At 32.7% G+C, this 27,768-nt stretch overlaps 1 protein-coding gene across 4 annotated transcripts; it reads right to left on the bottom strand.

Moving 5' to 3' along the window:
- LOC143257722 (uncharacterized) lies at positions 1–27,545 on the bottom strand. 4 transcript variants are annotated; one of them, XR_013031989.1, is made up of 6 exons: positions 26,414–27,545; positions 12,192–12,333; positions 10,838–11,047; positions 9,028–9,168; positions 2,872–5,080; positions 1–2,428 (listed from the first exon to the last, which is right to left on the bottom strand). XR_013031989.1 is itself a non-coding variant. In XM_076516768.1 (6 exons), the coding sequence occupies exons 1-5, from the start codon at positions 27,156–27,158 to the stop codon at positions 3,589–3,591; spliced, it is 2,730 nt and encodes a 909-aa protein (XP_076372883.1). In that variant the 5' UTR covers positions 27,159–27,545; the 3' UTR covers positions 1–3,095; positions 3,573–3,588. The 4 variants fall into 4 exon arrangements, 3 of the variants coding, with proteins under 3 accessions (XP_076372883.1, XP_076372873.1, XP_076372890.1); XM_076516768.1 differs by having other exon boundaries at positions 1–3,095; positions 3,573–5,080; XM_076516758.1 differs by having other exon boundaries at positions 1–5,080.
- Positions 27,546–27,768: the final 223 nt, after the last annotated feature.

Raw genomic sequence — 27,768 nt, 5'->3', positions numbered from 1 at the left:
TTACTGTCAGAATATCAACTGTTTTAATCATCCATTCAACTGTACAACAAAAAAAGCAACTATGAAAACTTTGAAATTTATTTGAAATTTTCCACAAACTAGAGTTAATTGTTTCACACTGTTTATCTCAAACTGTTACAACATAAAACTTCATCTAATACTTTTTGGTTAAAGATTTTATCAATATTAATGCTTTTAGTTATTATACCATCTATCTATCATAATTACTGTCAGACTTTATAGCCTTCTGGTATCACGATACGATATATTAACATAATTATAATGAATACAAGTTAACACAACACACTCCAAGTGATAACCATGGTAACTGGAAATGTAAAAAACAATAAGTTGTTCATAAAATAAATTAGATTTCAAATATTACATCAGGTATACAAATACTACTGTTAGTTTGACATGATACTCAAGATTTACATGTCCAGTTCAATTGGTGCTACTGTTAGTTTGACATGATACTCAAGATCTACATGTTCAGCTCAATTGGTACTACTGTTAGTTTGACATCATACTCAAGATCTACATGTCCAGCTCAATTGGTACTACTGTTAGTTTGACATGATACTCAAGATCTACATGTTCAGCTCAATTGGTACTACTGTTAGTTTGACATGATACTCAAGATCTACATGTCCAGCTCAATTGGTACTACTGTTAGTTTGACATGATACTCAAGATCTACATGTCCAGCTCAATTGGTACTACTGTTAGTTTGACATGATACTCAAGATCTACATGTTAAGCTCAATTGGTACTACTGTTAGTCTGACATGATACTCAAGATCTACATGTACATCTCAATTGATTCTACTGTTGGTTTAACATGATACTCAAGATCAACATGTCCAGCTCAATTGGTACTACTGTTAGTTTGACATGATACTCAAGATCAACATGTCCAGCTCAATTGGTACTACTGTTAGTTTGACATCATACTCAAGATCTACATGTCCAGCTCAATTGGTACTACTGTTAGTTTATTTTAACATGATACTCAAGATCAACATGTCCAGCTCAATTGGTACTACTGTTAGTTTGACATGATACTCAAGATCTACATGTCCAGCTCAATTGGTGCTACTGTTAGTTTGACATGATACTCAAGATCAACATGTCCAGCTCATTTGGTACTACTGTTAGTTCAACATGATACCCAAGATATTCATGTCCAGCTCAATTGGTACTACTGTTAGTTCAACATGATACTCAAGATCTACATGTCCAGCTCAATTGGTACTACTGTTAGTTTGACATGATACTCAAGATCAACATGTCCAGCTCAATTGGTACTACTGTTAGTTTGACATGATACTCAAGATCTACATGTCCAGCTCAATTGGTACTACTGTTAGTTTAACATAATACTCAAGATCTACATGTCCAGCTCAATTGGTACTACTGTTAGTTTGGCATGATACTCAAGATCAACATGTCCAGCTCAATTGGTACTACTGTTAGTTTGACATGATACTCAAGATCAACATGTCCAGCGCAATTGGTACGACTGTTAGTTTGACATGATACTCAAGATCAACATGTCCAGCTCAATTGGTACTACTGTTAGTTTATTTTAACATGGTACTCAAGATCAAGGTAGTCAGTGAATGATACTATATTAACAATGTACTACAGAAATCTGTATGTGGAACTACAACTTACGATTTTTTAAAACAGTTTAATTCAACTCATGTGAGTTGTTGGTCCAAATACCATCAAATTGAGATGAATAATAAGAGATTTCCTGAACTTTCAGTAACAATAAAAGATACAGATATTGTCTAGCACTTACTGGTACCCATTAACAATCACCAACAATATTAAAAAGATGAAAGATAAATAGTTATGGGTATGTAATTGTTAGAGATTCACCCACTGTGTGTCCTCTTTCACACAATATTTGCACAATTCACATCCATTACTGTGGAACCACTACAAAGAGGCTTTAGCTGAGTTGAAAAGACACAGAATTTCTAACTGTTGAAATGTACAGACTTGCAATACTACAGAACTTTCTGGAACAAGAGCATACTTATTAGATACACAAGTAATATCTCAACAAGTTTACTTAGTCAAGTAATCCTTTGTTTGTCAATTACTTCCATAATGTTAACATTCTTGTGCTTTGTAAACATTAATAAATATAGTTAGGGTTGATGTTAAAACTATATCAACTGTTACTTTTTAAACTAGTATAAATTTTAACTGGATCCATTTTCAAGACGAAGGAAACACGTTAGCACGACATTGGGTGTTGTTCCCTTGTCAGTTGTTTAATCTCGCCACTAAATTATAAAGATACAACTTGTACACTAGACAAGGGTCACTAAGCACTTCTACTTAGTGTTTAAATGACAGCATAATCTTTAGTTGATGCAGGGACATGTTTATAACAGGATTTGTTCTTTCACCACTGTGATGAAAAAAAAAAATAGGTGTTACAAGAGGAACTTAAAATCTTTCTAGTGTAACAAACAGAGAAAGAACAAAAAAGAAACTAGATCCAGTCTTCAAATTACAGTAAATATGCTTTAAGTGACCTATAAATATTTTTTGATTATGAAATACTTATCAAAATGTGTAAAGGAAAACAGTAGTTAGAATTGTGTGGGTTAAAAAGATATACATTGGTAGGCAAGATATTTGCATGATATTTTTTAAGTCCGATGTTCTGTAAACTACCTGACATTAGATCTAAGAGATAAGAATCTAATGAAACATCTACATACCATATATTTGAGTATATTTATGTATTTCTGTGTGTGTGCATGACCATCTTCACATGCACGTATGTCTGAAAGCTACCATATGCTGAGAGTATATATTAATTTTTGTAATTTCTAACACTATTCTTACCAGTATGAAGAGAACACTGCTATCTATGTGGACCATACTGTTACAGGAGTAATGTTGTATGTGACTAGAGCCTACTCATACACCAACATTCTTCTTTAGTGCCCTGCTGCAACTGGTTCTGTGTAGTGTTCTTGACTTTCAGCAAAAAAACGTTCACTCTTTGCTCTTTTGTGACTTTAAGTTCATACTTCTGAACACATGAAAATTTTGCCACTAACCTACAACTATGTACAGGGAACAAACAAAACAGATAATTACTGATGATTAACTTAAAAATCTACTAAGGCAGTGCCTTCAAAATATCAAAGTAGCAGTAATTAATTTTATAAAAATTGAAAATTATGTCTAATAGACTTGTATAGCAGCTTTTACTCACCTCGAGTATTTGGTTTTGTGTTAAGTAGGATTCTGAACAACTGATTGTGCAGGATAAAAATTAATAAATCAATTTTCAAACTCATCAATAACATGGTGGCATAGATGTTAAAACTGTTACATGACCACAAGGGTGTAAAATCAACCTAAGTTCTATTTACACAAGCCTAAAAACACTGTCTATTTTCACAAGCCCACTGTCTGCTCAGATTTATATCTTACAACATACAGGCATATCACACCTGATCTCTAGAAAACAAAATGGCTCATAAGCTTTATGACATTGCTCTGGGCAACAAGAGAACTACATATTTATTTATTCTTACCAGAAGTAATAACTAGTTAACACAAAGTACAGCACTTGGAGGAGAGCTTTGTGTCAACAACAACTTGGCATTCATTTTCAAGAGACTGGATGTTTCTCGTCACACTTTTAGATCGGCCATGTTCCCTCCAGCCATTCTGACCGATATCAAGCTTGGTTGCAGAATGTACCAGTTGTGTCAGTCCATGAGTTATGTTTTTCAGTCTATGCCCTTGCTCTTTTTTGGCCGATTTGCTGTCAGTTTTGCTGTACAAAGGAAGATTTTCAATGTGTTGAAGGAGAGTAAAACCAGTGTTTAAGCTTAAACTGAGTGGAATTTTATTGGATGGATCTGTCAAACTTGAAGATTCCTGGAAAGTCAAGTTGCCATGACCTTCTTGTTTTGCAAATAATGAATCCTCTTCTGACTTTTTCCGAGATTCATCTTGAAATTTTGTGTCTTGTGAAGTTGTTAACTGGTTGTCCTCCGAGTAATTCACAAGAAGGTCATCACAAGAAACAGAACTGGTGAGACACTGCTCAATGTCTAAGCTGTCGGTGCTGTCTGTCGAAAGTACGGTAGTTTTAACAGAGGAAGGTTGTACAGAAAGGCTGGCCTCTTCTACTGCCTCGTTCTGTTTGTTCTGTGACTTGTTACTGTTGCTATTACTGCTGCCCGACTTGTTATTTACAGAACTTTGGCCACCCCCTTCCCCTCTGCTCACGTTACCATGAGACGTTCCAGCTCCAGGCTCGGGTCGACCCGACCCCCCCGACCCCTCGCCCGAACGGTCTTCACTGCTGTCTCTCCTCCCCGAACTCTTCAATTTTCCCATCTTTCTTTTAAGCCCCTCCCCATCATCGTCACTTGCCTCAGAACTACTGCAGCTGGTTGTACGAGATCTTCCTGTTTTTGAACGCTGTCCTACCAGACGAAACATTGCATGTGATAAAACAGAATGTGGACTATGCTTTCCACTGTGGAAGTGTTTTCGCGAGTGTTTGGAACCGAGAGTCTTTGTGGAAGGTTCAGTGTCTGATGCCACTTCCTCATCTATTTCATTCAGAAGTAACTGGGGAGAACTTTTCACAGCATGGAGCCCTCGCCCAGATGAAGGCAACGTCTTAAATTTCTGAGTTGGAAATGCTAAAACTGGAGACAGTTTTGGATTAATAGTCGAGGACTTTATCCTACTATGGAAAAGAAGAGGAAGTGAGGGGCGTTGCACAGTTTGTGGCTGAACAGAAGTGCTCAGAGACCCCAGAGGAATGTTGCTTTTGTCTTTCTTGGTTGGTACAGAGGCTTGTGAGGGTGACAGCCTTGCCAAGCCATCGTCTTCCTCTCGCACTACGCTACATTTACGAACAATCGGCAAATACGACTGGCCGTTCTGTGCAACAGTGGATGAGAAACTTGAAGAAGCAAGAAAGTTGGTTGAACCAAGTGGTTTTGCTACCACTCGAGGTGATATTAAACTCTGAAGTACTGAGTTTGGTTTTTCTTGACCTGGTGAGAAGTCACCTGTAATTCTGAAGACAGAAACAAAAAAACTAAATGATTAATGGAATATTATAATTTTGTTGGTTGAATTTCCGAAATACACAAGGGCTATCAGTATTAATTACTTATCACTAGTCTTGAAGTGAAAGACTAGAGGGAAGGCAGTTAGTCAACAAAAACTTTTGGGCTACTCTTTACAAATAAATAGTAGCCTCTACCATAACATTGTAATGTCCCCATGGATGAAAGAACATTACATAATTACAAAACTCAATACACTGTTAGTAATAATTACATAATGGCTTATAAAAAATAAATAAATTAATCCTTATAAATTTCTTGGCAAACCATATTTTTTTACAGATAAAAACAAATCAGACATTTATCTATTGTACCTAAAAATTTCTTTCTTAATAAAAAAGTGTAAAATACAAGATAAGTAAAAACTTGCAGTCATTGAAAACTTTAATTGGAGAACAGATGACATCTTTCTGCAGACAGTGAATAGTGATTGAGATGTAGGTTGTTGGGGGTTTGGGCATAAACCCTTTTACAGTCACCTCAACAGACCAGAACACATCTTATATCCCATATTATAGATTGTGACCTGCTGATTTTCTAAAATTTATGCAGCATTCTTGTTCTAATTATTTCTTGTGGTTATTAAGGCCTGTTTTGATAGTTAAAATGTTTCTTCATGACAAGTTTGATCTTCCCATTTTAAAAGCAGTCAAGTCCTTCAGTTATTAAGGCCTGTTTTAATAGTTAAAATGTTTCTTCATGACAAGTTTGATCTTCCCATTTTAAAAGCAGTCAAGTCCTTCAGTTATTAAGGCCTGTTTTGATAGTTAAAACGTTTCTTCATGACAAGTTTGATGTTTAAAAGCAGTCCTTCCTTTCAATGTTGATACTTACTTGACTATTGGAAACAATGTTTTTACACACAGTAAAAATTTTGATATTTTTGCATCTGGAAGGATTTTCCAACCATAAAACCTTCAATATCTCCAAATACCAATGCCAACTGTAGGAACTGGAATTCATCACAATTCTATTCAGAATGTCTCTAAACATTCTTAAAACTTTCTAAAAGTTTGGAACTGTAGTTATCCAATGCTTCTGTAGTCTTGCTTAAGTTCTTTTCCACCAGCAAGCTTCAGTAGTTAGCCACCTGCACTGTGATTTACATTATACTTGCTTTACCTTTAAATACTTTCTATATCCTGAAGTTATGGCTTCTAATTCTAGCAAGAAATCAAAATTTGCATACAGTTTATGTTGTTGTTTTTTACAATATTTAGTATTGTTACAGACGGTTTAGAAATGCTGCACTTTAGAGTATCAAAATCTTTACTGCAAAGTGTTCTAAAACAAAACACTTCTGTTAACTACAATTTTTGTCTATCTGGCATTGTCCACGTTCAGCAAATGTCAGATAATAAAGCTTGTAAATACGTGTTTTAGTAGAAAAATGCAAAAATGCAACAATAATGAAATTTAGAACTTCAAAGAAAAATCACTTTAAAAACTATAGTAGTAATTTATTTACTTGGAGACATTTCAAAATGTTTGCATAATTGTAATTAATCCTACCTGCATGGGAATCACTTACTATACAGGTAGCCAGGATTTAGTGACTTACATTCAAATGTTATTCGAATACTTTTTGTTTATGTTATACCAATTAATATAGAATAAAACTGTAACTAATAATCCATATTTTAATGGTGTATAGGTTTTCAGTTCTTAATTTTATAAGGAAACAATATTAAAAATCCTCAATTACCCTTGCTAGTGTGAGAAAAGTGACAAGTTTTCAGTAGGCTTTCCATATTCTCTACTTTAATCACCACCCTCCAACAAATATGAAATTTAATGTAAATAACTCACTATAAGATCATCGTTGCTCAGACAAATCATAACTTTTAATTTTCTTTGGTTACAGAGCTATGAAATAGAAAAATCAGACCCATACTTCCACATCCACCTGTCACATCCTCTTTTTCACTATTTGTTACTAGTTACCTTTTATGTTAAATTCTGTATTATCCATAACAAATAGAAAGTTGACGTTTTTATTTATTTGAACAGAGTTGTCAAGTTCTCTTCCAGCTTTGTTTCCAAGGAAAATATAATGACTAGCTAGAATGAATTTGTGAAAGCCCTTAATGTATAGTTAGAAAGTCAGAAAAATTGTCATAGGTAGAGAAAATTGTCTGTGTTTTCCATGTTATTATTCTATGTTCGTTGGTGCATTATTCGATTAAATAAAAATTATTTTGTGCACTACTTTTATTTGTATAAAAAAGTAGGGTTAATTGTTATGAACAGACTATTGTTATTCAGACTAGATTGCATAAAATAAATAATAAAACAAAGGTTTCATAAGGCATGCAAGTGAGTGGCTCATGGGTAACAATTCAACAGCATAAGTGAAAAGTTTCCCAAGTAACTTACAACTTATAATGGTGTGAATAGTAGTTAGACACAGTTCAAGGGTCAATGAAATAATAAAACATAATGATAAATAGATGAAGATTGTTAGGAGTTTAAATGAATGTAGTTTCATGTTGCAAATGAAGTCATTCTAGAAGGGAGAAAAAAAAAAAGATTGATTTCAATCTTTTTTTTTGTGATTATGAGGTTGGTCAAATTGCCCAAGCCTGTATAAAAATAGGGTAGAAAAAATAACAGAGAAAGTATAAAGTTTTAATGGAAATATTTGAAATGTGTTTAGTATGTTTTAAGGTTTACACAAAGAAAATCTGCAGTTTTTGAAATGAAGTATTTTTAATCTTATCATGAAAAGTGCTTTGCACACAGCAAAAGAAATACTATATTTTCAAGGACAAAACTTTATTTTAGTTTATTAGAAATACTTTACCAAAAACAATATGATTTTTTATGTGTGAAAGAATATATATTGTTAACTGAAAGATTGCCAAATTTTGTGAAGATATAGACACTATATTAGAAGTTTGTAATATTAAATCTATAAAGACTTTAGAGGTCACATGATTGGTCGGACTGACAGAGTCAACTCACAGACTTGAAAAAGTGCATATTTCTTAAAACATTGCCAAGTAAATAAATTACTACCACAGGTTTTGAAGATAATTTTTCTCTTGAAAGTGGAATTTCTCGGCTACATGTTTAGTTGCATTTGTATATATAAAGTTAAAGGTTTGTTTGTTTCAGATATTGGTGCAAAACTATAAAACGGCACCCCGTACTAGCCATCCCTTACAAAACACATCTACACACGAGTACCCACTATCCACTCATTCCTGACTGACTAACAGGACTTTAACATTACTCTTATGGAACAACTGTGGCCAAAAAGCGTGGCACGTATTTTTAAGACAGATAGACCCAAATACAAAATTGTAGATAAATAAGACTCTATATAGTCTGGACATAACAAACCATTAAGCCACATCTTGCTCTAATGTTTGTTTACTGAATTTTGCTAAAGCTACTCAAGAACTATATGCAATAGTTGTCTCTAATTCAGAAGAAATAGACTAGAGAAAAGACAGCTAAGTGAGCCAACCTACTCTTGAGGTGTGTTTTACAAATTAAAACTGGGATTGAACATCATGTTATAACACTTGTAGTGTTTAATTAGTTGGATGTGTATGTAATTCATATATGCCCTAACCCCATTAAATGACCATAATCGTTTAGTTATGTTGTACTATTTTGCACAGCCTATTATTTTAACTTTAGTAATAATACTGCTTTGCTGAGTACCAGAGTTATTTTAAAAGATTTAATATGAGCAGAACATTTTATCCAAAACATTGATTAAAAAAAACACAAAAAACTCCCAAATTAAACACAGGTCAGATCTTAAGGTTAAGCACATTCACAATACTCTTGAAATAAAAATATTCCTGTGAAGAAAATCTTCAAAACATTCTGTTGTTTACTGGCTAAATGTCTCTCAGTGTTACAATTTCCTAACTTTACTAACCCTGATGTAACAGGCGAAAGGTCTCCTCTGGAAGTTCGATTTATTCTACGAGCCTTCTCCTGCCGCTGACCTCGAAGAGTTCTCTCTGCCAACAGGAAGTAGGTGGCGGTGATGTGATTATATTCATTCTTCTTTAGCGCTCTAAAAAAAAATCAGTAGAAACGTCTCGTATTAACAAACAACCATACAACTTTCCATAGTTATATACAACAACTATAGTTAAACAGTGAACTGCAAGGGTTTAAATAAACATTATATACATATCTGCATGACCAATCACAAGAAGGTTTATCGATGCATTCTGTTTGTGCCAGTACTTGTCATTCAAGCTAAGAACCTTTATACTGTCAATAAACAGTACTTCTTACAATTTTGGTGGCACAACTTGCATCATTCTGAGCACACACTTGATTGGAGAATTATGTCAATTGTGTTATACCTTGGAAATCCTTTAAGACATTTCCAACTACTTGAGAGATGTAGTCTTCAGACATCTTTACAGAGAAACCGTCTTTGCAAACCGTTTTTCAACATGGCAAGTGTATGTAAGAATAAACCATCAGAATTACTACAGTGTAAAATGTCTAAGTTTGGAAGTAAAGAAATTGTTTAGGCCAAACAAACCTGATGAAGTTTAAAACTTGACCGTACGCACACTTAACTCCTTCCCCTCACTCCACTCTCTTAGGAATAAAAAGAAAACTGCAAATAAAGGCACATGCGATCAAATATTACACCACATTTTCACTATAGTTTTTGAGAAAGTTTTTTTAGAGCCTTATTTCTAACACAGCTCCAGTGCAAGCGGGTGTTTTAAATTGTTTTCTTTACAAGTACCCACATTAACAACGAATTCCACTTGTACTTCTTCACTGATTCTTGAGTTAGATTTTATACTTAAACTAGTTATATTTGAACATTCTGTGATGGTTACAGAAAAGCACCCTCGTCAATACTGTTACCAACAATATTTATAGTCTTCTGTTTCCTTCTGGTGTGTGGGGAACTAAAAACTTTTGTAGTTGTAACTTGCATCTTTCTATTTTATGAGGCAATGTACTAAAGATATAATTAAATACTTAATAACATAGGTTGACATTTCAGCCACAAGAATTGAAGAATTTACAAAATGGCAATTATTTTGTATGCTACCTACCTGATCAAGTTCACACCTAGTCCCTAGACAACTCGGACTATCGCTACAAGCTTACTTCACTGGTCTGTGGGTATCCAGTTTTAATGTTTTCATAAATATGCACATATTCTTTTATAAATGGTAAATACATAAATATATTTTCAACCCAACAGATGGCGCTATATATCAATGGATAGAATTGCAACAGTTTCTAAAAGTAAAGTATATACCTCATACAGGTCAAATATAAAATGTAAACAAACGATAGTATTAAAGAATATAAATCTTAAAGTATGGATCCTGACAGCTTTATATACTTATATGTAGCCCAAAGTAAGAATTACATTCCATAAACTTGCAACTGTGGTTTCAGTTCTTGTAAAAGTTACAGCTATCAGGGATATGGCTACACTGAAACTTTATAGATGTTGTGTCCATTCGACGGATGTGTAAAAAGTGAACAAGTAGTTAGAAAATGATTAAAACATTAACAGAAAGTAGTAGTCATTGGTTATTTGTAAAACTGTCATAAGAAGCATGAAAAACACAATAAATCTTGCAATAAAAACTACACTTTACTGCCAATTAAAATTTATTTTTTTTCTACATATTTATATGTACATGTTTGAAGGCTGAAGCAAGCTTTGGTTCTCACAGAAGCAGCCAAGCACTTACTCTAGTATCTCTTCCTTTGAAGCAATGCTCCCCTTCACTAACTTCTGGATAATAAGTGCGTGGTCCTTCTCAGAAAGATGTTCGTGAGAAATTAAAGGTAGATAATCGGCTGGCTGAATGAGATCTCCCGAGTTTAACCAGCTATTGTTTGCAATCTCTTCTAACGTGGCTCGCCTTTCTGGATCTCGTACCAGCATACTTGCTATCAGACTGAACGTTTCAAAAGAAATTATGCAAAAACATGTGTTAATTAAATGTCTGTAATAAACTGTATTGCTGGCTCGTATCATAAGCAAAAACTTAAGATACCTAAAAAATATTCCATAATACTTTTGTTTAAAATTCTCGTGGAAGTTAATAAAGTAAAATAAGCTTTACATTTCTCATATAATTTAAATATACTCTTCATTTTTCAATTGCAAACTCTCACAGAAGTTAACCAATCATCAACATGTGACTGCTGGTTCTCACAGAAGTTCATTAGCATTCCTCAATGAGTATAAATATCTAAGATAAAGCAAGTTGTAGAACAACTGGTCCTTAATAGCTCTGATAAAAGTAAGTGTATCTAACACCATGTGCATACTCATCCAAGTTCTGCATTTGTTTTGTACAGATAGACATAAAAATGAAAAACACATCCAAAAGTGTTACCTAACAATACGCACTCTTTGTGTGGCTCCATGTATTTGTTGATATAATTAGCAGCTTTATAAGCAAAATTTAAGTAATGAAAAACAAACAAATTTACATAAATATAAAATTAAGCACCTATATACTTTGACGTACCACATGCATCATTTTCACACATTATAACCTAAAAAATGACACATGGTATATAAAAACTACTAAAGTAATTAACTACATATTTTTCTAAATCTGTCAATCCTTATGAGAACTGAAGACAGCAAAAATTAGTATACAATTTGAATTTCTTTTTTAACGTAAGTTTAAAATATTTAGATTTGACCACATACATATACACATATATTTAAACTACTTCAGCACTGAATATTCTAAAGTGGACTTTTCTTCTTCAGGAGCAAACTGAAGATGGTCATGTATACAAAAGGAGTTAATGACATCATGAAGATCATCCAGTTTGCCAGGAACTGTATTTTTCTATCTACTATTGTAAGCATCTCATTTTTGGTACAATGTAGTCGATGGTGAGAGTATATGTGAAAAGGAGTCAGGGATATTTTACTTCAGAAATGGCTAAATATATGTGTGTTTAAAACAATATTTGAGTGTTTAACTAGAATATGGGTGACATCTGGAGACCGATTAAAAATGTTATACTAATCACATTCTACAACTTTATAAAATGTCAATGTGTCACGTGCATACTTACTTGCTACATCCATGTGACACGTGACTTGGAAGCGAATATTTACAATCCATTATCATTGTCAGAGTCTCACTATCATTGGCTTCCTGGAAAGGGGCGTGGCCACAAACAAGCATGTACAATATCACACCCATACTCCACACATCTGAAATGACAATGAGCAAGTTTTTTTTCTATAAAACTACTAATGCAAACAAGATACTTTGAGGGGGCAAATTACTTTATAGGATCATAACGTTGACTGTTGACAACACTTTGTTTCAGTCTGTTTATAAGCTCTTACACCGATTCAGTCGTCATATAATTTTCAACAAGACGTTATATCAATATTATTTTGATGAACTGGGTGATTAGAGAGAAACTTTGAAATCACTGGTTTAATACCTAGATTTATAAAAACAAAATTTATATAAGAAATATTTGAAATCCTTGAATGTCTCTGTAATTAGTAACATACAAAATTGATAAAAATGAGATATAAACAAACATTATGTGTTTGGTCATCTCAAACTGTCGTCTTTCCTTAAGTTACTGTCAACACCTGTTCTGGACATTTTACAGAACTTGCAAAATCTTGTAGTTGGACACTAGTACATCTAGTTCGCTGATCTCGAACTGTGGAAGCACAATTCTAATTCATGACAAAAACAAGCTAGATATGTAGTAGAGAAATGTTTTTTAAAAAACTGTACCAAGACCAAACCTTACTGAGTAATGTTTTTAACAAATATCATCACGCACGGACATATCCAGTCTCATGTTTCTCATACTATTTACTGGTAACATTGACAACTACATAATATCATAAGCACATCATGTCACATTATAAGTACAGAATTATTGATTGCAATCACAATTAATAAGATCTATTATGTGAAACACACACACCTACTTTTATCTTGTTTTTTTAAAAAGGTACAAACACTCAAAAGTGCCTTAAAATTATCCAACATGAGCCATTTAATGAACCATCACTGTAAAAATATTCATGTAAAAATAAATTGTATAGTAATAACATCAGAACAGGAACAAACTATAGTAAATTAGATGTCGTTAACCTTTACGAGCAGCCAAACGTAACAAGCAACTTGAAATACACTGTAATCACAATAATATCTCACATGGTTCACACAGTTTAGTAGAATTAGGTTAGTCCTAAAAACATACCAATACAAATTAATCTCTTGAATGAAAGTATAATGTTAAGGTATGTTTATGAGTAAGCAAATCTTATTTATTATATTATTCAATATCAATGATTTTATTTACTGATAAATTCAAAGTTTCATTTAACACAGTGGTTCCCAACCTTTTTTATGCCCTGCACCCATAAAAAAGTTAATATGTTCTTGCACCCCTCACAGTAATTATTTATTTAAGAATATAGGTGAAGGTGGCCAAAACAAATTTTTATAATGAGTTTTTAATGATATGTAAACAAAAATGAAACATTTGAAAAAGAAAAAATGTTATCTCGCACCCCCTGAAATGCTATCTTGTCCCCCTGGTTGGGAACCACTGATTTAACAGGACAGTTGGCTATTTTACTACAGCCTTCAGCGAGAAAATTTAATGTATTGTGTAGTTGTGGATTAACCTACAAGTATGGTTGCAGACACTCCCAGAGATGTAATACAATTAAATATTAGAAAATTTCAATAAAATATTCACCTTATTCATCAGTATTTACAACGGAAGATCAAACTCATACCTTGCATTATACATTAGTATTTACAACTGAAGATCCAACTCACACCTTGCATTATTCATCAGTATTTACAACTGAAGATCAAACTCACACCTTGCATTATTCATCAGTATTTACAACTGAAGATCAAACTCACACCTTGCATTATTCATCAGTATTTACAACTGAAGATCAAACTCACACCTTGCATTATACATTAGTATTTACAACTGAAGATCAAACTCACACCTTGCATTATACATTAGTATTTACACTGAAGATCAAACTCACACCCTGCATTATACATTAGTATTTACAACTGAAGATCAAATTCACACCTTGCATTATACATCAGTATTTACAACTGAAGATCAAACTCACACCTTGCATTATTCATCAGTATTTACAACTGAAGATCAAACTCACACCTTGCATTATTCATCAGTATTTACAACTGAAGATCAAACTCACACCTTGCATTATTCATCAGTATTTACAACTGAAGATCAAACTCACACCTTGCATTATACATCAGTATTTACAACTGAAGATCAAACTCACACCTTGCATTATACATTAGTATTTACAACTGAAGATCAAACTCACACCTTGCATTATACATCAGTATTTACAACTGAAGAACAAACTCACACCTTGCATTATACATCAGTATTTACAACTGAAGATCAAACTCACACCTTGCATTATACATCAGTATTTACAACTGAAGATCAAACTCACACCTTGCATTATTCATCAGTATTTACAACTGAAGATCAAACTCACACCTTGCATTATTCATCAGTATTTACAACTGAAGATCAAACTCACACCTTGCATTATTCATCAGTATTTACAACTGAAGATCAAACTCACACCTTGCATTATACATTAGTATTTACAACTGAAGATCAACTCACACCTTGCATTATACATTAGTATTTATAACTGAAGATCAAACTCACACCTTGCATTATACATTAGTATTTACAACTGAAGATCAAACTCACACCTTGCATTATACATTAGTATTTACAACTGAAGATCAAACTCACACCTTGCATTATACATTAGTATTTACAACTGAAGATCAAACTCACACCTTGCATTATACATTAGTATTTACAACTGAAGATCAAACTCACACCTAGCATTATATATCGATGCTACAGTTTAGAAATTATAGTTCCTTTCTGAAGTTGTTGAAGCTTAATTTTATCAAAAATATATCTATTGGATAGTTCATTATGCTCAGTTCAAAATAGGGCACTTATCATTTGGTTCAAATACTATTATATACCCTTCTTCATTTTGGAAAACCCTAAAAGTTAAACAAATTTATTACATTTAATACTAATGTCTTCTGACGAGTATAATTAATTATAATCATACTCTTTCACCTCTTTAACATCATAACAATGATTTATACATAACACACACAGTTCATTCATTAAAACTTATTTAATTCAGAAATAGAGAAATGACAGGAGCACCCCTCTAAACTTGAAGGAGCCTCAAATGAAATTTAGTATTTAGGTTGGATTAACTTGTAACCACAAACTATGCCACACAGCAAGACCCCAACTGAAATATGGCTGTACGATGCATAATAAAATCTTTCCAAAGGATGTAACATCAAACAACCTCAGTGACATCTCAACAGGGTAAGAACAAGGTCCATATTAATAAGAATTCCTGTGCTTGTCCATTGTCTTATACTAGAGTCCATGGACTTGTGAAACGCATGTCTGTGTATATATAACACAGTTATTACTTACCAATAACACACTGCGGACTTATGAAACACGTCTGTGTATATATAACACAGTTATTAGTTACCAATAACACACTGCGGACTTATGAAACGTGTCTGTGTATATATAACACAGTTATTAGTTACCAATAACACACCACGGACTTATGAAACACATCTGTGTATATATAACACAGTTATTAGTTACCAATAACACACTGCGGACTTATGAAACACGTCTGTGGATACATAACACAGTTATTAGTTACCAATAACACACTGCGGACTTATGAAACACGTCTGTGTATATATAACACAGTTATTAGTTACCAATAACACACTGCGGACTTATGAAACACGTCTGTGTATATATAACACAGTTATTAGTTACCAATAACACACTGCAGCCTTATGAAGCACGTCTGTGTATATATAACACAGTTATTAGTTACCAATAATACACCTTTTCTTAAAGCTGTTTAATTTCATTTTCATTAAAAAATACAGATCACCTGGGTAACAGTAACTTTACTCTTGGCTTTTGTTGAGTTTAAGACAGGCAGTTTTAAATTTGGGGCTTCTATCATGGGTTTGACAATACATAGATATTTCAACAAATTAAGCCAGGATGTTTTCATTGTACAGCTGACCTAATAATTTTTTAGTCTCTGTTTATGTGAGACATTAAGAAAGCTTTACTACAGAAATTACACAAATTAAAAGTGGGAAAACCAAGAAGGAGCACATAATGAGTGAAGACTTAATGTTGTTGTTTTTGTATTTTCTTTCAAAATTAAAACTTATATGATATTAATAATCAAAAACTATGTTTTGATGCCAGATATATTGACATACATTAATAATAATGTTGTTCCATTAAATTTTGAGCATAAATTCTGTAAACCATCAATGACTTGATCAATAATGGCTGACTCACTGACAAAGGGTTAAAATGATTTTGGGCCCTCACCATGTTGTTATAGTTCATGTCATCATTTCTGGTCCTACTCTGAACACTTCCATGCATCTTGACAACAGACCTGCACCACAATTCCCATTACATAGAGTTCAGTCTTAAAATTTGTGTGCCAAAACACACAACTCCTCACTCGATGTTTCTACATTCCATCTAATGTACAGGGATAACGATTTCCCAGTGCCCATTTCAACATTCCAGTCACACCTGAGGACTTGCTGGTATGCCTTCCAATGGAATATCATGAATACCAATTTCATTGAAGCAAATTTTATCATTTTTCCAGATAAATATTTTTTGTTGATTATATTACATACTATTGTTTGAAACACGTGGATGGCTTTTGCCACTTACTTCTTTGGATTCTCAATAGTTACAAATATGCCAAAATTCGTTTACCATGGCTGTGTGCGACTTGTTGCAGACCACTTTGTAGATGGTTCTGGCATCAAAAATTGATTCATATCTTTTTTTTCTAATGTTATTAAATTCAAGAGATATTCCTGTCTTAGATGTTCTAAATCACAATATAAACACATCAGTATGACCTAAGTGTATGAATACATATTGATAAATAATGGTAAAAATACAATAAAGGTGGTGTCACACACATGCTGATCATGATACTGTGTATTCATATAACCAAGTGAATTATGTATAAAAAACAAAAGCAACAACTTACTAACAAAATATGAATATAATACAAAACATTGGGGCAGTAATGGCTCACACACATACCTCTCTGAGAATGAGCTTCCACTATTTCCATAATTCTGACTGGAATGTTATGGATTTGGATTTTGTTTTTGAACAACTCACAAATCAGTACACTCTCCATAAAGTTTTGGTGTATTTCAGTTCTCTTCCATTTATGTGTAATTATACACTGGATGTTTTTGTTTGTATAGTTATTTAACACTCAAAACCTTAAGTGAATAATTGTGAACAGAGAAAGGGAAAGATCTCCTTTGTAACAACCTTCTTCTTTAACACGTACAACTATAAGTTGTCGACCGGCTCATTAGGAACAATTGACTAGCATTCCTGGAACACATTTATTAACACATTAAGAGGAATTACACAAAAAATTCATAAATATGCTGAGAAACAAATCCAATCAGTCACTACAACTTACATGATAATGTCTGAAGAAATAATAACAAGAGATCACTGACCCTCATTGTGCCTATCTTAACCCAGTGGTTAATTATTTATACATTGTCATCACTTGTTGACTTTGTGTCAAATCACACACTGCAGTTTAAGTTTAGTCATCAATGACTGCACAAAATAAAAGGAGAAAACTTGTAATTTATTACCAATAAAATATGTGAGTGTGGAATGATATGATGATATATGTTCTGATTATGAGATCAGCAGATGCCTCAACCTGAAAGAAGAAATAATATCATTTCTGTTACAGTAACTCTTGGCTCTATGTCAGTGCATCATGATGAAAGGAAAATATTTTCTTTTTGTATAAGTTATACAAGATTATATACACACATTGAGATAATACAAGATCATACATACATATACACACGTTGAAGTAATACAAGATCACATATACATATACACACATTGAAGTAATACAAGATCATATATACATACACACATTGAAGTAATACAACATCATATATACATACACACATTAAGTAATACAACATCATATATACATACACACATTAAGTAATACAACATCATATATACATACACACATTAAGTAATACAACATCATATATACATATACACACACTGAAGTAATACAACATCATATATACATACACACATTAAGTAATACAAGATCACATATACATATACACACACTGAAGTAATACAACATCATATATACATACACACTTTGAAGTAATACAAGATCATATATACATATACACATTGAAGTAATACAAGATCATATATACATATACACATTGAAGTAATACAAGATCATATATACATATACACATTGAAGTAATACAAGATCATATATACATATACACATTGAAGTAATACAAGATCATATATACATATACACATTGAAGTAATACAAGATCATATATACATACACACATTGACATACAAATTTTCTTTCTGAAATTCCTGACAAGAAGCATGAAACATCTTTACCATAATAACAACAATTCTGTTTATTTACAGTAACTTACGTGTATGAAGTTGGCTTACACCACTATTTATGTTGTCCTGGGTGCCATTACAGATACATACACTCTTTCTGGGTAGAAAACATGGCAAGAAGAAAAATATCAGATAATATCAGGGCCTACTTTTCATGGGACAAAACAAACATACAGATGTGCCACTCTTTCTTGGCAGATAAGCATGCAAGAAGAAAAATATCAGATTATATCAGGATCTCCCTTTCATGCAGCAAAACAAAAAAGTACTTAGGGTCCTCTACTACATAACACAAACAACATACTCTCCTAACCTGGAGGTGAAAACACACAAAAAATTTTAGGGGAATTATATTTATTGTATATAAAAATTTAGGAGAGGTCTTTGTTTTACTGGTCAAAAATATACAAAACACATGGAAACCACAATCAGGCAATGAAAGATATGAGATCTTCAAATGGATTGCATATAATGCAGACAATATCATGGGGTTGTCCTGGACCTCACAACACATCGTGACAGAAATGCTTATGACTCATGTAAGAATAAGTAACCTGTATCAGTGGTTATTTTACAACAAATGTTTGCACCTAAAACAAAAACAATGTAGTTATTTATTCATAAAATGATTACATTAAAGATAAACATTATCCCTTAAACAGCGGAAATGTTGTAGGCAGTAGCATCAATTTATGATGGCTGCCATTTAAGGGTTAACTGACACAATGTTGCAATGTGGACTTCGGACTTCTCATGTCATTTTCTTGGATATTGATACAATACATTAATATGTGCCACAAACTGACTTCAAAGCATTATGCAGTAATATGTGTTAAACATTTCAAGGAATGATACTTTTCAAAAAATACACAGTGCAGTTCTATTCTCCATGGATTTACACCACTTACTTCGGAAGCACAGGTGTGAATGAAACACTAATTAACATCATCTCAGCATTAACACAACAGAAAGGAATGGTAACAGGGTTAAAATTAACACCAGAAAGAAAAGTTTAAATCCTGCACATTGCTTATAAATATCATAAATATGGCAAGTAAAGCAGAAAACGACGGCATGTGGTTATAACATTGTACTAACCCTTTTGCTAAGGGCTTGGTATAATATATTACAGTTCTACGTATTCGCACCATAATATTTGATACAGCATGTGTATCTTCACAAAATTTAGCAAATTTTTAATAAAGATTACAAGTAGTTTGTATACAAAAAATCAAATTTTAAATGAAATTTTTACTAAATATCCATTTATGAAAATAGAGTCTGTTTCATTACTAGTCTGAGTGCAAAGTGATTTCATGTTACGATGAAAAAAATCTTTGTCCCAAAAATCTCAAATATTATTTGTGTAATCTCTATAAGCTCATAAATACATTTCAAAGGTTTGTTTTCAGCAAGACTTTATATTTCATGTTATTTTCCATACTCTACACATGGTCTGTTACTTACCAACCTTGTAACTATCATAAAAAAATTAAGAACTAAATATAAATTATACTTTTCTCATGCTAGAATGACAACAGATTATAGCATGAAAATACAAGTGTTTAGTCTACAAAGCTTAAGTCTCATAACACTATATATTTATATAAAGTTTATTTATTATATTGGCCTTCCAGACGTACACAGGGCACGTGTACAGGGTACACACGCACCCATGTTAAGTATTCAATAATATAAAACTAACCTTTAACCTTCACTGTCTTGGCTGTATTTTGTAATATAGTCATATTTCAATTATTATACATATATCATATATGTAAACAGATTATTACTATTTAGAAATAAGTTACTAAAGTTATTTTTCTTAAAATATAGAACAATAAATCAAGAAGTAAAGCAAACAATCATCTCTTCTTGCTAAGTCCTTTGTATTCAGTTGTTGTTGGGGACAGGTTGCTAAGCCTTTTAAAATTTTCCATGTGGAGGATATCAAACATTTTTTTTACAGTTTTATATATAGAGAGTTAAATAATCAAAATACTATAAGTAACTACACTGATACCATAGAATTCCACTATAATTTATTTTGCTTATTAACTAAGATGTATATAGATTAAAAAAAAAAATGAAACTTCAACCGTAATAAAGACACAACTTGAAAACTTGAATCAAAAGAACACGGTAGCCTTTTCAACATTATCATATACTTTAGTAAGTGTATATAAGGGACTGAAAAAGAGTTGAAAAGGACCATCGTGTTTGATTCAATACATAAGCCATGTCTCAACAAAATAAAAAGATACCAGGTTCTTATTTTATATTCCAACTTGTCAATATTAGTTGCTCAAGTTCTTAATTTGTACAAAACTATAGACTTAATGCTTTGACATCACAAATATCTAACTTAAACAGTGCTGCATTCAACATATTGTCTGACCCATTAAAATCTATATTTTGATGTGTTCTTTTAATATTTACTTTTAAATTCAGAAATTAACTGAAATATAATATTAAAGTTTGAATTATAATCTACAATTTGATTCCAAACTTATTGAGATAAATTCATAAAATAGTTCAATAAACTTTGAATGCAAGTCAACAAAATTGCACAATGGTTAATGCCCACCTGTGTAGTGCTGACCTCCATTGGGGCTATGTTTTCACTTGGACGTGTTGTTCTATAACTGATCTAAACATTAACCAAAATGTTTTGCACATACAAAAAAACTGACAGAGCAAAAACTAGTTGAATAATCACAATTTAAATAAGAAAACCAGAAAAGTATTGTTAAATCACTTGTATAACAAAACGTGATGGAAGGTTTCACTTCAGGTTCCAACTCGTGGCAACTACAAAGAAACAAGCAACTGAACTTGATATATTCTGTATACACTTGGCACAAATAAAAATATCAGTTGTGTGTTTATTTCTTAACAACATGACAAGACAAAACTACCAAAGTTACAGTATTTTCCTCAGTAATTTCTAAGTGAAAAAAAGTTTTTACTAAATAATTTGTTTCTTTGTGAAGGTATATATTGTTGCCAAGTTTACAAATAAAAGCTCTACACACACATACATGAGAGTAAATACCCAAGAGAGGATGACATACACTTATAGCCAGAAAGTTACGTTACGATCTCTTGAAAAGCAACACCACAGTTACAAAGACTGTAGAACAAAAGAAGTCTGGCAATCTAGTCTGACCTTTACATTTAAAACATGGACATGACATTAAACACCACAATGTAAAACGTGCATCATTACACCGTTAAACTTACATTACCACACAGAAATGTATCACAATAGTTTGTTCTGGGCCCAGGGTTTTATGTGGCTGACAACATAAAATTATGCAAAATAAAAGTTATTAATTGGAAAAAGAAAGCAACATTTATATGTGAAAATTTAAATTATGGAATTTTTACCTACAGCAAAAAACAGTTGAAATTGAACACAATATAATTTTAATAGGTTGTTAGAAATATTTAGTGTAATTTCACTATTAAAAAAAATTAAACTATTTTTTTTATGATGTAACAGCATCAAACACTTCTTTAAAGACTTCAGATGTCTTTTTGCAGGTCATTAATCAGACTGTCTGGCTAGGACACAACCTGCCAAATAACAAAAAACAAACTATGTCAACAGCTATAAATCTGGTAACACTGACCCAGACTTGATTTTACTAAGTCTAGAAATGCAGACATTGGTTATGCTGTCATGTGTAAATTAAGAAAAAAAAAACCCGTTAAACTTGGGGTCACGTTTCTCCCACACCAATTAAATACAAATTTTTGTTAAAGAGATCATAATTCTGACAAATAAATGATTAATAGTAAGATTATCCCTTACTATTCATCACACAATGTTAATTTTACAGTAATGCTATAAACATTCATAAATGGTCCCTCTTGTGTGTGGAAAATTGTTTACACGACTATTAGTTTTTCTTTTCTCAAGAGTTTTGAAAAATTCTAAGCATATATTGCTCTTTTATATTTATTTTTGAAACATACACACACACACTACATATATATATATATATATATATCTGATGTACAAGAACCAAGGTGTAATAATGTTTCAAAATTTGATAACACTTCTTCAGTTTTTATTTAGATTTTTCTTTTTTGTATGTATTTAAAAAACTAAGAAAAACGTGACAAATCACATGGAAGTATTTTTAAAAGAATCTTATGAAAAAATCCTAATATGTGGTTAAACTCTGATTTACGAGTAATCTATATCTTTGTTTCTAGCCAGCCAACAAATATACCATGTGTGTAAAACTTGTATGCAATTGCACTTTTAATATCTGTAACTTTAAAATGAAAAGTATACATAATAACCAATGGTACTCTCCATCTATATAACATTTATCCTGTTAGGCAGTATATAATAACAAGTACTATATGGTTAGAGTGTACAGTGTGTAACCCTAGTAGAAGGAATATATCCAAACCATCACATTTTCTTCTCTAAACCTGTACTTGAAAGTCACTGAGAACTGACAAACTCAAACAACTGATGATTATGAGTTACTGTGTGGCTTACAAGTATTTCAAAATAATAGCCCTTTGTACGAAGGCCTCTTCACATACTAGAGTAAACAATAACAAGTTTATCTGAACCTCAAGAACTCACGATAGTATAAATGTTGCTTTATGTTACTGATCTACAATCACTCTCAACATGCCAAATATAACAGAACCAATAACAAAGTCACTTTACTGTAACAGATTTTAGTACTAGTAAATATTTCTAGCTGTAAGACTTTCATTACATTAAAATTTCTCTCTATAAGGCAACAAATAAAACAAAGATTCTTAATAGTTAAACAGAAAAAATAATTCAATAGTCATGTATCATGATATCATGCCATCACTAGTGGAAGAATATGTCATCACTAGTGGAAGTATATGATATCATGTGATATCCAGTGGAAGTACATGTTATCATCACCAATGGAAGTATATGATATCACGTGATATCCAGTAAAAGTACATGTTATCACCACCAATGAAAGTATATGATATCACGTGATATCCAGTAAAAGTACATGTTATCACCACCAATGAAAGTATATGATATCACGTGATATCCAGTAAAAGTACGTGTTATCATCACCAATGGAAGTATATGATATCACGTGATATCCAGTAAAAGTACGTGTTATCATCACCAATGGAAGTATATGATATCATGTTATCATCACCAGTGGAAGTATATGATATCATGTTATCATCACCAGTGGAAGCACATGTTATCATCATAAATGGAAGTATATGATATCATGTTATCTTCACCAGTGGAAGTACATGTTATCATCATCAATGGAAGTGCATGATATAATGTGATCTCCAGTGGAAGTACATGTTATCATCATCAATGGAAACATATGATATCATGTGATCTCCAGTGGAAGTACATGTTATCATCATCAATGGAAGTATATGATATCATGTGATCTCCAGTGGAAGTACATGTTATCATCATCAATGGAAGTATATGATATCATGTGATCTCCAGTGGAAGTACATGTTATCATCATCAATGGAAGTATATGATATCATGTGATCTCCAGTGGAAGTACGTGTTATCATCATAAATGGAAGTACATGTTATCATCACCAGTGGAAGTACATGTTATCATCACCAATGGACGTATATGATATTATGTGATATCCAGAAGAAGTACGTTATCACCACCAATGAAAGTATATGATATCACGTGATATCCAGTAAAAGTACATGTTATCACCACCAATAAAAGTATATGATATCACGTGATATCCAGTAAAAGTACATGTTATCATCACCAATGGAAGTATATGATATCACGTGATATCCAGTAAAAGTACATGTTATCATCACCAATGAAAGTATATGATATCATGTGATCTCCAGTGGAAGTACGTGTTATCATCACCAATGGAAGTATATGATATCATGTTATCATCACCAGTGGAAGTACATGTTATCATCACCAATGGAAGTATATGATATCATCATAAATGGAAGTATATGATATCATGTTATCTTCACCAGTGGAAGTACATGTTATCATCATCAATGGAAATGCATGATATAATGTGATCTCCAGTGGAAGTACATGTTATCATCATCAATGGAAGCATATGATATCATGTGATCTCCAGTGGAAGTACATGTTATCATCATCAATGGAAGTATATGATATCATGTGATCTCCAGTGGAAGTACGTGTTATCATCATAAATGGAAGTACATGTTATCATCACCAGTGGAAGTACATGTTATCATCACCAATGGACGTATATGATATCATGTGATATCCAGAAGAAGTACATGTTATCATCACCAATGGAAGTACATGTTATCATCATCAATGGAAGTACGATATCATGTGATCTCCAGTGGAAGTACATGATATCATGGGATATCTGGTAGAAGTACATGTTATCATCACCAATGGAAGTATATGATATCATGTGATCTCCAGTGGAAGTACATGTTATCATCACCAATATAAGTATATGATATCATGTGATCTCCAGTGGAAGTACATGTTATCATCACCAATATAAGTATATGATATCATGTGATCTCCAGTGGAAGTATATGTTATTATCATCAATGGGAGTATATGATATCATGTGATATCCAGTGGAAGTATATGATATCATGTGATCTCCAGTGGAAGTATATATTATCATTACCAATGGGAGTACATGATATCATGTGATCTCCAGTGGAAGTATATACTATCATTACCAATGGTAGTACATGATATCATGTGATCTCCAGTGGAAGTATATACTATCATTACCAATGGTAGTACATGATATCATGTGATCTCCAGTGGAAGTATATACTATCATTACCAATGGTAGTACATGATATCATGTGATCTCCAGATTGAAGTATATGATATTCTGAAGTACATCTAACTTTCCTTCCTACTTTTGCAATTTTATTGTGTTTCTCTCACATGAAACACATTTCTGGAAATACGTTTAAAGATATAAAACATACATCTAGTAGATCTCCAAGCTTTCTCTCATACCCTGTTAATGCTATATTTACCTAACAACAACACATCCAGAGTGAACAGTGTTTATTTCAAACAAAAACAGAAATAAACAAATGACATTGTGGTTACAAGACATTTATGCCTGGTACAAGCTCTTGTCAAAACAGAACTGATATTTTTTCCAAGCTCTGTTATAAAATATAGTAATTAGTTTTCTTTCCTGAGAAAATACTCTGTGACATCCAATAACAAATATTTATGTTACACAATGTCAAATGTTTACAACTTGAAAAAAGGCAGGCTAGGTTCCCGTTAAACAGTTTTATTTTTCTAACAGGGTAACAGAATTAGGGACTGAGTTGTCATCACCAGTGGAGTGAGCCTTAAAGGTAGAAAATGGTCTAAACTTTCAAGAGTAGGTAAGCAAGAACAGTTGTAAAGTAATAAACAGTCACTTGTTTTCCACATGTTAAATGTCACATATCCAAACTCTACAAATATGATAGGTAAACACAAATATTCACGAGAATGAAATTATCTTTATATCTCACAAATTTAATGCATGATATATGGTATTCATCAACTAATAACAAGCATACAAGAAACTGACCACAAACAACAAAATAATAAAACTTGATACAGATGAAAGTTAAAACTTTACAAATCTACATTTTGTCATTCAGAACTTGTACTCACCAACTTTGGGTGCATCATACGAATCACCCAATAGAATCTCCGGCGCAGAATAGGCTAACGACCCACAAGAAGTTTCAAGTTTTTGTCCAGGATAATATCTGTTACTAAACCCAAAGTCTGTTAATTTCACCATTCCAAGTTTCTCAAAAAATATTACATTTTCTGGCTTTAAGTCACGATGCACGACATGAAGTCGGTGGCAATACGATATAGCATGAACAATTTGTTGGAAAAACTTCCTTGTAGTTTCTTCGTCCACTCCTTTGTCATGTTTCATAATATAATCATACATGTCACCCCCATCTCCTAGCTCCAGTATCAAATAAAGTTTTGTATGCGTGTCTATCACTTCGTAAAGTCTCACTACATTAGGATGCTGCACCAGTTTCATACATCTAACCTCTTGGAACAGGTGAGCACGAGATACATCATCCAGTTTTGTTTTGTCAATTACTTTTACGGCAACATTCTCACCAGTGAAAACATGTCTTGCCAATTTGACCACTGCAAAATGGCCGCGTCCTATTGCATCTCCCAGGTCGTACAAGCCTGCTATTTTCCCATCGTATTTATTACAATGGTGAATATTTTGCATGCTCGAAATAGGAGAATTTCCTTCACTCATCATGAACTGACGAAATGCGATGAACGGCAACGTCGCCTTTAGACTCGCAATACATTCGTGAGAAATATTAAATAACACCGTGTATTCTACGTCTATCTGTTTCCCCAAACATTGAGCCATAAACACGGGTCACTTCGAACCAATAGCGCATAAGTTCAGCGCACCTTGTGTTTTTAATATTCTGCCATAAGAGGGGGCAACCGCCTACCATTACTTCCAATAAAAAGATAGGTGATACCTGTGACGCAAAATATTTTTACTATGAAATAAGTTACCGTCTAGGTCCGGATTAAGACATTTATAGACCCTAAGCAATGAAAATATTATGGTGCCCATATTTATATAATTTATAAAACAAAAACAAAAAACATACTAAATCGTAAAATAAATTTTATCTTTCGAAATGAAACAAAACTTAGATGTATGCTAAAATTAAAATAGCTTCTTTCTAGGTTTTCTGATTGCAGTGATAACTACGTCCATGTTTTCTTTAAAATATCAAATTTTTTCTAAAACAATTCGCCCCCCAGTGGCACATCTTCGGACTTACACACTAAAAACCGGGGTTGGATATCCCTGGTAGGCAGAACACAGATAGCCCATTGTGTAGCTTTGTGCTTAATTCAAAACAAACTAAAACAATTCTCTCTTTTGTGTGTGCCTCTGCGTTGTTGAGGCTCTAAGAACCTACTTAGTCTTGCCTATTGTGAAACCCAGGACTGTTACCATC

Source organism: Tachypleus tridentatus, chromosome 1 (assembly GCF_004210375.1).
Source record: "Tachypleus tridentatus isolate NWPU-2018 chromosome 1, ASM421037v1, whole genome shotgun sequence".
NCBI classification, from domain to species: domain Eukaryota; kingdom Metazoa; phylum Arthropoda; class Merostomata; order Xiphosura; family Limulidae; genus Tachypleus; species Tachypleus tridentatus.
Note: the sequence above shows the minus strand (reverse complement) of the source record. Positions and strands in the feature narration are given on the sequence as shown.

Coding starts and splice junctions, on each gene's coding strand:
- LOC143257722 (XM_076516758.1), bottom strand. CDS start 27,158: ATGGCTCAATGTTTGGGGAAACAGATAGACGTAGAATACACGGTGTTA. Junction 12,334..26,413: donor GTATGATGCACCCAAAGTTG/GTGAGTACAAGT, acceptor TTGTCATTTCAG/ATGTGTGGAGTATGGGTGTG. Junction 11,048..12,191: donor GTGTCACATGGATGTAGCAA/GTAAGTATGCAC, acceptor TGAAACGTTCAG/TCTGATAGCAAGTATGCTGG.